The sequence below is a fragment of the Tachypleus tridentatus genome, chromosome 10 (assembly GCF_004210375.1).
Source record: "Tachypleus tridentatus isolate NWPU-2018 chromosome 10, ASM421037v1, whole genome shotgun sequence".
In the NCBI taxonomy this organism is placed as follows: Eukaryota; Metazoa; Arthropoda; class Merostomata; order Xiphosura; family Limulidae; genus Tachypleus; species Tachypleus tridentatus.
The window spans coordinates 37771191-37785257 of NC_134834.1; the positions used below are offsets into that span (position 1 = coordinate 37771191).

A 14067-nucleotide genomic window follows, 5' to 3' on the forward strand; every position below is an offset into this window, starting at 1 on the left:
CTCTAATGATATGCTCCCCCTATTATCACCCTAGTTCATTTAAGTCAACAGGGATCAGTGAAGCATTATCATAGTGTTGAAATTTATATTCTGTAATAGTATGGAAGAATTAGCTCCATAAAATTGAAAGAATAAGGAAATATTATTTTCGTTTTACACTTTCAAACAGTACTGCATTTGAAGTGGAAATTTGTGGTTTTGATGTACTAGAAGCAAAAAGAGTGAAGTTCTTTTCTGGTTCACACTTTTGTTTAAGTCAGCTCCAAAAATAGTTGACTTTTCCTTTTATTTTTTGTAATTTTAATTAGCCCAGCAGACCAAGTGGATCTAAAATATCATTCTTCGAATTTTATAGTATTAGTGGAAACCTACAAGGAAAATATGTAATTGTGTATAGTATAGTATAATAAACATAGTGTAAAGATGATAACTTATGAACAAACTTTCTCACAGCTGAAGTACAAGTATCGTAACATGACTTAAAAGCACACTTTTCTTGAAGACCACTTGGATACTAAAGTTGATTTCAGTGCAGAGAAAAATTTTAGTGAAACACGATAACAACAAAATTTCGGTCGTAGTAACCAGACAAAGTTTCAAAACGTCTTAATCCTCCGAAAGTATCTCTTTCATGTTTAGGAATAATTGTTCATCGATGAATTGTAATTAATATAATACACTGACGTTTTTACTATTTGTGTTCGTTCACACTTTAAAATAATTATCAGTAATTCTGATGGCTTATAACGCTAAAAATTGGATTTCGATATGTTGGTGGGCAGAGCATAAAAACCCATTGTGCAACTTTGTGCTTAACAAACAATACTTTGATCTGTGCTATTTAAGTAGAAAATTAGTCTTTCACTTAACCTTAAAAATGCATTCAGGTAAAATTAGTTTAAAACTTTTCAAGAGTTCCCAACCTCTTGGTTCGACCACTCTGTCACCGAACATGGTTGTACTTTCAGCCGTGCGGACGTTGTAATGTGCGGCTAACTCCATGTTTTATTGGTAAAAACGTAAACAAAGAGTTGGCAGCGAGTGCTTCCGGCATTTTTCCTTCTAGTTTATCAGTTCTAAATTAAGAACGGTTAGTGCTGATAGCCATCGAATACCTTTGCGTGGAATTCAATAAAAAGCAATCAAATGGTCCAATCAACTTTAGAACCAGCACAGTCAGTCTTCTGTTTCACGCAGACTTCGTCACAACACTACCACTCATGATCAAAAGTTAAGCCTACATTACTAAATTTGCAATTGTTATAATGTTAAAAGTATTAAGATTTATATATTTATTATCAATAAAATAATTGAAACTGTAATTAGCACATAAATTAATTCTCATGGTCATTATATAGATTTAGGTGAATGTTTCTCAATAAAAAACATCATGGGCTTATGAATGAGTTTCGGTATTTGTGATAGACAGCTTAAATAATCTATTGTGCACCTTTCAGCTTATCAAATGAACGAATATATCCGAATTATTAATGTATTTACAACCAATATAGAATATATATTCGAATATTTTGTAGCCTTTACTAATGCTTACTATCAGTGTAACAGTCGTGGATACTGATATACAATACTGATACTTTTTCATAATCGTTATAATACTGTCTAGTGGTTATGTTCATTGACACAGCTCGTATTATAATATGGTGACAATTTTGGCAATTTTCCACAGTTGCTGTAATACCTTATTTCGCTGTCATTAGCATTGTTCCATAATCACAAGATTCACAAGATTTTGACCAGCAGTGTGTAAGGTAATATTACAGTAACAAAATCTAAGGCCAATGAACATAAAGAAAAAAAAAATATGCATTTTGAGTTGCTAGACTCAACCACTTATTTGAGTAGAGCTTCGAAAGATGAAAATAAGAAAAGGGAAAATAAAAATAAAATCTTTTTTACCATTTAATAGGGAAAATGTGAACACTATGAAATTAGCCTAAATACTAGCTGGTTAAAAGTTTAAGATCATACCAAAAAGAAGTCCTAAACAGGGTAGGAAATGCCCAACAAGAGGTCTCAGTAGTGAGCTGCACGGCCGTCATTGCGAATAACTGCAAACATTCGCTTTAGCATTGCCGATATAAGCGTTTGCAGAAGGCTGGCTAGAATGTTATTCCAAGTGGTGAAGATGGCTTCACGAAGATCATGCACTGTTTGTAATTGACGTCCATTTCTATAGACTTCCCTTGCCATCCACCCTCAAGACATTTTCAATGGGGTTCAATTCGGGCGAACACGCTGGATGATCCAAAAGAATCACGTTATTTGCCATGAAAACGTCCTTTGTTTGCTCTCTCCAACATGCCAATATAGCCAGCTGCTATTCGACGCCCCTGTATAACCTAAAGTTCCGTTGTTCCATGGAAGGAGAAAGTACCCCACATAATGATGGAACCTCCTCCACTGTGTCGTGTAGAAAATGTCTCCGGTGGAATATCCTTATTGTGCCAGTAATGTTGGAAGCCATCTGGGACATCCAGGTTAATTTTCTTCTCATCAGAGAAGAAAACCTTCCACTTTTCTTCGTCCCATGTTTGATGCTTCTCAGCAAAGTTTAACCGAGCTGTTTCGTGGTGTGGAAGGAGGCGTGGCCTTTGAATACGCTTACGGTTTTCAAAGCTTTTCTCTCGTAAATGCCGTTTTATTGTTCTTGAGCTGCATTCTGCATCTGTAAGGGCCTTAATCTGGTTCGACTATCGGCTGGTGTCTTGCCGGACAACCCGTCGAATCCTCCTGGTCAACGGCGGCGAAATATTCTTGGGCCGACCACTTAAAATTCTCGTTCTGTATCCCTCAGGGCCTTTTAAGAAATTTGCAACAGCAGTTTTACTACGCCCAATCTCACCAGTGATGACACGTTGAGAGAGACCTTGCTTTTGCAGCTCGACAATTCTGCCACGTTCAAACTCTGTCAACATTTTAGCCTTTGCCATTTTTTTACCCAATGTAACACAGGCGATATCAGTGGGAGATGTTGACAACGCTAATGCTTGAATACAAATGATTAAATTTCGTTACGTGTTTACCGATTAAAGACTCGTTTCAGTATAGTCTTAAACTTTTAACCAGCTAGTATTTAGGCTAATTTCAGTGTTCACATTTTCCCTATTAAATGCTAAAAAAGATTTTTATTTTTATTTTCCCTTTTCTTATTTTCATCTTTCGAAGCTCTACTCAATAAGTGGTCGAGTCTAACAACGCAAAATACATATTTTTTCTTTATGTTCATTGGCCTTAAGATTTTGGCCAGCGGTTACGATAGTGATGGATCCCCACTGCTGACAAAGTCCATCCACAGTGAATATTTAATTGTAATATCGTTGGTAAAGCACTATTTGGTTATACCAGTTGCATTCACAACTGGAAATAAAATTGTCTTACAGGCTTATATTACTAACTGAAAAACACCTATTTCTAGATATAATTGTTATCTAGGTTCTTATCAAACCACCAAACATTGTAGAAACGTAATGAAAGAATGTATAATTTCCAAAATGAACAACATTTATAATACAGAAGATGCTAAGAGAAATAAAGAAACCAACAACGAATACAAACCAATAACAACATAGAGGATATGTAAGCGGTATTAAGATAACTGGTACAGAATACAACCGATCACAGTGTAAGCCAGATTACTTGAGAGATCCAACAAAAAAGCAAATACACCACTTACAATTTGCTTCGTGAATGCGATCTCCCGTACAATGGGTAAACAAACAGACCCACAAAACTGGGGATTCAGAATCACAGTATATATACAAAAGTTCACATAATAGAATTTCTGATGGCCTGAAACTGAGTTAAATTATAATTTAAATCTAGAAGTTAAATAAATGCCGATACATATCCGATTTATTATACTTGCCAACAAGATTTATACACAGTTTTTCAATACAAATAAATTTTAATTTACAAACATTAATTCAACTTACAATAACGGTTATTGCAATAATGATCTCTACACAAAAGTTTTACAAACAATATCTAATTTTCTATCTGCTCTGAAACACAGCGGTAAGTCTTCGGATTTACAATGCTAAAATCACGGGTTCGATTTCCCTCGGTAGACTCAGCAGATAGCTCGATGTGCCTTTGCTATAAGAAAAACAAACCCACAATTCATTTAACAGGGAGCTGGTTAGCTCTGTACCTTTCGTTACCAAAGTTACATAATTCTTTTGTAAAAGTAGTTTGTTTTCTGAATTTCGCGCAAAGCTACACGAGGGCTACCTGCTCTAGCCGCCCCTAATTTAGCAGTGTAAGACTAAAAAGAAGGCAGCTAGTCATCATTACCCACCGCCAACTCTTGGGCTACTCTTTCACCAACGAATAGTGTGATTGACCGTCACATTATAACGCCCCCACGGCTGAAAGGGCGAGCATGTTTGGTGCGACGGGGATTCGAACCCGCGATCCTCAGATTACGAGTCGAACGCCTTAACTCATTTGGCCATTCCGGGCCCGTAAAAATAGTAATGACCGGCGTGAATCCACTGAAATGAAATGGTTGTAATGTTCAAAGTTTATAAACGTTCCTGGTAAAATGTCTGAAGTTCCCGATTATAAGCGTTAATCTCAGTCATACTTTGCAATGTTTATAGTATATTAAATATAGCAAACCAACAATATATACTGTCTCTTGGTACGTCGCGTTGATTACCTTTATAAGTGTGAAGAGAGTTTCTAGACACTTCAGCCTGCACAACCATATACACGACACAACTGTGTTTACGTACGCACATGTATTATTGATTCTCACATTCGAGAATTTTCTACAACTACAGCGAATAGGCAGGCAGGTCTTCCGCAATACAGATTTAACTGTACAAGTTTTGTACATTTCTAAATATAAATTTGACTTGAACAAACTTCGATATTAAAGCAGATATACAATGGTAACTCCAATACATACAGAACAGTGTATAATAGTACATAATGTCAGATAAGGCTGTACAATAAAATAAAGCAACATTAAAATAATGATAACACGAAAATAACGAAGGTAAAAATATGGCTATTACATTTAGTTAAGTAATAAGACACTATTAAGGTAGCATGAACGCCAGTAAAACCTCTTCGAGACACTTCACCACTGACAAATCATGCTTGTGTTATCTCTTAAGTTACTTATTTGCAGTCTCCTGATGGTACAGCAGTAAGTCTTCGGATTTACAACTCTAAAATCAGAAGCTCGATTCTCCTAGGTGGACACAGCAGATAGCCTGATGTGACTGCTATAAAATATGCGCACACACTATCTTTGTAAAATATGGGTTTTAATCATCATGACTCTTTCATGCGGATTACGATGTTGATTCTTACATCTATAATTGTGTAAAAACAGGTTGATAGTGCTTGTGTTCAGGTTTTTAGTGTGGGCTAGGATCCACGTAACTTTTTTTTTTTTTTTTATATGCTTTAAGTTGAAGTAACATCTGAACCTGCCAATATTCTTGCTTTGCTATGTAATATAGCGTATACATATCTATTTAATTCTTTATTGAAATGTCGCTCCTATTGGCACAGCGTTATATCCGCGGTTTCAATTCCCGCGGCGGAGAAATCACCGATAGTCCATTATATAGCTTGGCGCTTAGTTACGAGCAATGAATTCAACTTCAGAGTGTACCTTTCGAGATAAAAAATTATAAGAGGAGACATTTAAATCATGAATATAGAAAGATAAAAACAGCAACCATTTTGTAAACTGCAACAAATCGTTAGATATCACAATAGTGAAGAACGTAGCTGATACAGGATGTAAAAAGAGGAAAAGCGTATTGAGAGGATTGAAGAGAAAACAAATGGAGGAGAGGTGGTGTGCCATTTTTGAAACAACAAAAAGCATTTTATTGAAAAATGTTAGAAAAATCTATCTGCTCTATCACCATCCCATAAAACATTCAAATAATGAAACAAAGCTTTTAAAATTTTACGTTAATTAAACAGTAAATAATGGTTGAAATTGTTGCGTTATATAGGTTCAAATTAAAAATATACATAAAACAATAAAGAATGATAAACACATACTAAAATACATCCAAAAATATTTATTTTTGTAAGCGCTAAAGATAATGTTTCGGTCGAAAGGTGTTCATCAAAAGCTAACGAGCACAATTAATCAGAGAATAATAATAATCGTTTCATAAAAGTGGATAATAAAAAATAAATAAATCCTAAAATACCAACTTGTAGTCATGACATATGGTAATTTAATTTTTTGTTTTCTTACAGTAAAGCCACGTCGAGCTATCTGCTGAGCCCACCGAGGGGCATCAAATCCCTGATTTTAGTGCTGTAAGCTGTACCAGCGGGGGACTTTTTTTTTTTTTGTCCATGAATAACTTAATTTGTCAAGGAAAATTTAATAAAACACAGAAACTAACAGAGCAGGCCTACTGTTTCAAATTACTAATAATTGTTTTAATGCAATACCAACTAAAAAAACAATACTTTCAGAAAAAAAAAAGCAGAGACGAAGATACGGATGTGTATGTTCAAATGTTATACGAGTTCAGTAACAAAGTACTAATTAGTCTTGTTATATTACATCCTCCAATTGTAAAGATGTTGTCTGCACAATAAAACTAATACTATCTTTTTTAGAACATTTTGTATTACTTCTTCATTATTGAGTTTCAAAATTTGTAAGGTAAAACTAACATTTAAAACACAACATATTTAAGTTACTTTAGCTTTGTTTGATTTATTTTTATTAGTTTAAAACTATATGGTTGATATTTCTATGTTCAAAAACATTACTGTAACAGATATTTCTCTTTTCATGTAAAAAGTACCGAAAATTTGACAATAGTATTTATTACACAGTTAGCTTTCACAAAGCTGGCATTATACCACCACAAGAATAAAACATTACAGTGGCTAATATGGAAAAGTTAAACATTGTTGTTAACACAATTAAACCATATATTTTCTAGTTTTATGCTTATTGGTTGGTTTTTAATTTTCTAAGGTGAAGCTACAATTATCAAAATGTTTTATTTTTGAAAATTATATTATTCTAATTTTTACTTTTTTAATTTTAAATTTAGATTATTTGAAGATTATCAGAGAGTGCTAAGTACTCATTTCTAACAAATGGAATGAGAATTATTTCTTTCCCTTGGTTCATTATAAAACGTCTCAAACTCCATAGCTGTACCTTAATGCGATAGCATTTAAAATCCAAGGTTCAAATCCCCAAGGTGAACACAGTAGATAACCCAATGTGGCTTTGCTCTATAACAAACTGCGTATCTATGGATACTACACTTAAAAGAGTTGAAAACCCACGCATATGAGGATGTAAAACAAAACTGAAATTCCTAGAATAAAATATCTGAAAAATAGTACGCAGCTTTTTTTTTTTTTTTTAGATTAGATGACTGATTAGTGAATAACGAAAAGATCTTTCACTATTTCTAAGCAACGCATGAGCTTTGAGATTTTATTATACCACTGCACATATTGTATTCGGATGTATTACTGTCTACATGTAAATTTAGGTAGTGTAAAATAATCTATATAAAATAATAGACGTTGCAGTTTAATGACTTCATTGAGAACGCAAAGCCTCGAAATCTGGTAACTGTCGAGGAAAAAGCAAGTACCGTGTTTCTCCGATAATAAGACCTACCCATAAAATAAGACCTAGTGTGATTTTTGGGGATAGTTTTAATATAAGCCCTACCCTTAAAATAAGCCCTAGTTAAGAGTGGCAGGAAGAGGAAAGAAATAAAAAAAAATTAATTTATTAATTAGTTTAATAGTTAGTTAATTAGTTTGTTTAAGTATTAATCAGTTAGTTTAATAGTTTATTTTAAATAGTTAGTTTAATAGTTTTACTTTGTAACTTCATTTTTTTAATATATCAAAATAAGACATCCCCGAAAATAAGCCCTAGTGTCATATTTTGGAGTGAAAATTAATACAAGCCCTGTCTTATTTTCAGAGAAACACGGTAGAAGGAGCGAAAGTTTGTGAATCTTTGCACAAAATAGTCCATCGAAATTGTTTGTTTTGAATTTCGCGCAAAGCTACTCGAGGGCTATCTGCGCTAGCCGTCCCTAATTTAGCAGGGTAAGACTAGAGGGAAGGCAGCTAGTCATCACCACCCACCGCCAACTCTTGAGCTATTCTTTTACTAAAGAATAGTTGGATTGACTGTCACATTATAACGTCCCCACGGCTGAAAGGGGCGAGCATATTTGGTGCGACCGGGATTCGAACCCGCGACCCTCAGATTACGAGTCGAACGCCTTAACCCATCTGTCCATGCTGGGCCTAGGGTTGATCAGATTACTCACGCAATAAAAGTCAAGCGTCGAAATTCTAAAGCTGTTATTTGTGACCAATCGTCAATAAAAAAAATAAAAAAATTGTCTTCTCAACATTGTAGAATTTGGAACAAGTGATGGGAAAAAAATCAAAAATTAAACATTAATGGAATTTTTTAAAAACGGATTATTGATAACTAATGCACTTAGAGAACGTTTTTATAAATAAAACAATTGTGGTTTGTTATTTCTTAAATTTTTAGCGTAAGCAAAGCTACTGGATCTTTCATTATCAAATAAAAATGAAAGATAAGAAAAAACTGTACACAGCGCGAATATATAACCTTACTGGCTAAGTCTGAAAAAGTGGGAAATTTTGAATTATTTTATGCGACTGGTCACAACGGCAGGGCACCATCTTAAACTAGGACATATGTTAAGCCTACACATGATAAAAATAAATAAAAAATTAGGTTATACAAATGCGGTTTTAAATTTTCATAACTATTCTACGGTACCTTTGGACCAAGTCAGGGCCCTGTCTTGCTCCGGCACATACGTATCTGCGGCTGCACATCAAGGTTTTGAAAACAAAATTACTCCGTTTATTAAACTTCGGGTAAAGCTACTGGAGGATTATATAGCAGCCTTCCTCAAGCAGTCAACATCGCTAATTCTTCAGATATTTTAATCGAATAGCGAGATTGTTCATCACATTATAACGCCTTAACATCTGAAAGGGCAAGCATATTCGGTGATGGGATTCCAAATTCCCGTAATTAGAATGGCCTAATTACCAGGAATTTCCGACCACACAATTCGTTTTTCCGATATTTGTGCAAGTTTACTCACGTACACCCTACGATAGCAATCCCTAATTCTGAATTGATAGAGGCAACAGCACCCACTGCCATTTGTTTTCTGATTGAATAGTGGGATTTTACACTCACCATTATAATTCACCCACGTCTCCAGATTGAGGAGCACAATTTTGTTTCGGTAACACGAGCGCTGTCCTTAGATCCAGAGGTTCAGAATAAGCATACAATAACTGCAAGATACTCGGTCCGCTTTCACAAAAGTTTCGTATTATTTGATTGTAATTCAAAGTTAGTAAACACTAAATGAGGTCTCATGGTGAGGACATTACTAAAAAGGAGTCCTATGATCAGCAGATTCAATCACCAAAAAAATGCTCGTCCTTTCTACCTGGAAATGTATAAATGTAATCAGACAATCCCAACCTTTAGCTGATAGAGTGAGTAGTTAACACTAATTACTGCAAAATCTATTACCTTATCATTTGGTCCATCTATACGTCTCCTATTTAAAAACAAGGTCGTATAACCTGAAACTAGAATGTAGTTTGTTACGGGAACTTATTTATGAATGCATGCTTTCTGTGAAGTTTGTGGATGGTACAGAAGGGCTGGTGTTATACAAGCCAGAAGTTGTAATGTGTTAACCCAAATAAATATCGCTTTTTTAACTCTGGAAATCAGTCTTTAAAAAAAAAAAATTGTTTTATTACAGTCATAGTGAACCATCTCCTGTGTACACTATGTTTAATCAAACCCCTGATTTAGAATTTAAGTCTATATACTTACTGCTCTCCCACTGTGGGACAACAAAAGTGTGGTATTTCAGTTCTTATGTGGTATATTGAATAAACGGATAGATCAAAAACCCATGGGTTCAGTCATAACCATCTTACAAAAATACTTTTAACTGGCAATACACATCAACTGTAGATTTTAAAGTACCCATGTATTCACTATAGGCATGAAGCCATCTTTCAGTGACATGAAACTCTTCACTCCAAGCTGAATTGATCATTCTGGTTTGAGCAATTCGATTGACTTAGTCCTTGTGACTAATGGTCGCTTTAACTGAACTGGAAGTATCATTTTTATTTAAAGGTCCAACTTCTTAACCTACACTTAGATTAGAAAAAGAATATTAATGCCTGTTTTACACAAATAAATCTTCACATACAGCCTTTTAAGTAAAAAAAGAATATTTATTATTAATTATATTACATTGCAAAAATTGACAACAGCAGCAAATTCTTTTTTTTGATTGGATTAACACAAATATTACAAGGCCACTTCCTCAATCAGAACAATACAATCTCTCTAGTGTACTGGGTGGTGACTAAGCTGAGTTGTTAAGCCTGTAATAGTATGTAATCTGACTGTTGCTATGCTCTTACTAAAGACAGCCACGATGTTTAACTGAAAAGCAGTAATGATAAAGAATGCATTAATTAATATAAAATGTAGCCTCAGTAATTTGTGTAGACCCTAATATACACAGCTTTAAAATACTGCATAGGACCATAAGTGAAGATAGTGTTGCTGGGTTGTATGCATCACTGGATCACTTAAAAACAAACATTTATTGCAACTGTTTACAATACACGTGATCTGTCAGCAATCGTAAGGGATTAACATTTATTTACTAGAGATTAAAAACTGTAGCCTCAAGAGAAACAAGGAAGCAGCTTTTAATAGTTATAATTATTTTTGTGCATGGTTTCCAAGATTCAAATCACATATACATTTACAGTGTAGGTATGTAGCAGCCACTTGTTTGGGTGGTAGGAATACAGAAATGTTTGGTAATTGTCTTTTCAACTGAGTTGGAATGTACTTTGTTTACTTTCTTCAAACAATTATGGTATACGGTACTTAAATCTTTTAATACATCTGCAAAAACTTCAGTAAACACCACTTTGATAAAACTGAATACTGTTGAAGTACAGATCATAAAACTTGCGATTTTTATGTATAATGGTGTGAAATATCTGCACAATTGTGTAATAGACTAGTAAGATATCACAGAATACACAAATGTTCATTTAATGTTTAGGTAAGGCTTAAGAAAAAATATTTTTCAAAAATCTGAATTTAACTTGCTCAGAAGCTAATTTTCTTTTACTTAAATAAAAACAAGTTCAAAATAGTTATGTTTTAAAAATAAGCCAGAAAGCATGAAATATAACAGTAATGAAAAAGATTCTCTATAACATGTAAGTAAAATTTGGTGTAATTTAGGAATACTGATGAATTACAATTATTCTAGAAGGTAAAACAAAAAACAATGAAACAACCATTTATACTAAAATACAACTTGCACTTGTTTCTATACACTGAAAATTCTCTCCATGAATCATGCAGTTAAATCAAAAAATTAGTGTAAACAGATGGACAGTACATTGAAAATTAAAACAAGTTGATGCACAGTTATCAAATACATTAATAATCAGTGTAGAAATAACCAGGAAAGACAATATACAATGTACAAGTCCATAATACTTCCTAACTTTAAAATTCATGATCAGGTTTATTAGTAAAAGGAAAATGCTCCTTGTATTAGATTTACATAGAAATACTTTTTTATATGTTTTGTCTATGCTGATTTATATACAAGTCACTAGGATGTGAAGTTATATTACTCTGCAAGTCCACTATGCAATACACTGACAGGTTTGATTTGTATGCTATATTTTACAGGGATGAAAAGTTCTATGTTGCTATACACATACACTATTACAAGACAGGAAGTAAAAGATCACTACATAATCAAACACATTGTGGCAGAACTGATTAACACAGTTTCAATGAACAATGAAAGAATAGATTAATGTAATACAAGTTATTGAATGTTTTTAATGTTAATATAACAATTTATTTTACAATTGTCCAGTAAGAGAGACAAATTACAAGATACTCAATATCTCAAATTTTCATTTTCTTTTACCCATTTTAGAGTTTCTACATTTCTAGACTTATTCTCCTAGTATCTAAGTTTCAATGTACTTTTTACATCAGTTTCCTAATGTTGCTTATAAATAGTGCTTTAAATCAATTACTGATACTAGGAACTTTATTTTGTTAACAAACACCTAAACTGACTAAAAGGATTAAGACTCCTCAATGTTTGATGAATTTCAGAAAAGTTAGTTTTGTAAGGAAATACTACTTACAAAGGTTTAAGAACTAAATGCAGCTAAACTTAATTATTCTAGAAAGTTATTTTACCTTTGACTACAACAAGTTAAGAAACTGGCATTTTTACAACTTAAGACTAAAAGAAAAGTAAATGCAAACAGTACACTGTTATATATATAATTTTCATCAAAAAATCACATGTAAAATATGACTCAAAATTAAATGAAACCACTTAATCAGTTCTGCTATTAAACCATCATTTTTTAAGAGTTTGAAATCATTTTTGTAAAAAAATTTCAAAACAGGATAGCACAATAAGTTAATTAGTATCACACTGTCACTATATGAGCCTTGAAAAATCTTGAAACATTGACAAGCTGAGTATAATGTAAATTTGATAATAAAATAAAGTTTTACAAAACATGCATCATAAAAAAATGGATACCAAGAAATTGATGGTATGTTTAATCACAGTTAATAATCCAAAATTTGTAACAGTGCATAAATTACTCTAATGCAAGATTTAAGTTATGTAATTTTCATATGATCAGATTCACTGCATATAGCTAAAGTTTGTGTTAGAACTCAACATTACTGCTTTATTTCAAAATATAGCAAATAAGATACTCAGTTTACACCAATATGCAAAACATGCACCTTACTGCAATTATAATATACAAATTTTCCATAACTTGAAATTGAGAAAGCTACCATTGTATTTTAGAAATGGAAGCCAGAACCCAATATAAATTTTCAATACTTAAAATTACTGTTGAAATGTTTTTCAATGGGTCACTTGGAAGACATTGTAATAAGAGGCTTTTCCAGCAGCTTAAGAGATTTAAAATTATCCAATGGAGTAACTCTAAAGGTCCTAAATAATGTTAGGATCATTTTCTTGTTTCTGTATTGTGATAAATTACAAAATAGTTTAAAACTTAAGGGTTCTGAAAATTCATTACAATTTAAATCTTAATAGAAAGATAACAGATTAGATAAATTTAAACAAGAACAATGTGCATTTCTTTATGATAGCAATCTTAAATTATGAAATATAGCTATGACATCACTTATTTGGTTTTATACTCTTAAACCAATCCTCAATAACTAAGGAACCACCAAAACTTAAGTGAAACATTAGTTGAATTTATTCAAATTTATGTGACTAGGGTAAAACTGTGCAAAAAAACATTGTACACAAAACTAATTGTTAAAGTAGATATCAATACATTGGATTTTATTTACTAAATATCTTATAATACGACTACTTAAATTAACAAAAGTAAAAGCTTTTAAAAAATAACATTTTTAAAATTTAAAGATCTCACAAAAACCCAAACTGCAATGATAATTAAAGCCAACAAATTTGATATTAGAATTTATTTGGGATTAGAAATAAATATTTGAATTAGTAAAGTCTGTTTCTGGAACCCTTCTATATTGAAGCATGTCAGTGGTATCTAAGTTTCCAAATCTTGACATTACTGTCATAACCTGTTGATACCAAAGTGTTATTGTCTAAAAATGCAAGTCCTGTTATCTGACTCTTTGGATGTGCCTCTGTTAAAAATAAAGGAATTAATTACAAAAGGAAATTGTTACAGAACAAGTTATCTAAACAAGGCAAATCTTATCTAATTCTGTGGTGTACATCTATGAAATCAAATAAATTTACTAAATTGGCAATAATGAATAAAGGTATTAACTTAAAATTAAAGTTATAACACTAAATTCATTTTTAGTTTTATATGTTCTAGGTTTAAACTTGTAGTTTAAAGAAAATGTTTAAGGCAGAAGTGCTTTAGGTAATGCTTATT

General features: G+C 32.6%; 1 protein-coding gene across 3 annotated transcripts in view; it reads right to left on the reverse strand.

Moving 5' to 3' along the window:
- Nucleotides 1-10296: 10296 nt before the first annotated feature.
- Nucleotides 10297-14067, reverse strand: part of LOC143229071 (actin-interacting protein 1-like) — a 47078-nt gene continuing 43307 nt past the window's right edge. For all 3 annotated transcript variants that reach the window (XM_076460830.1, XM_076460828.1, XM_076460829.1), the window contains exon 16: nt 10297-13810. In XM_076460830.1, coding sequence (XP_076316945.1) covers nt 13701-13810 — 110 coding nt within the window. In that variant the 3' untranslated portion in view covers nt 10297-13700. The remainder of the gene's footprint in view (nt 13811-14067) is intronic.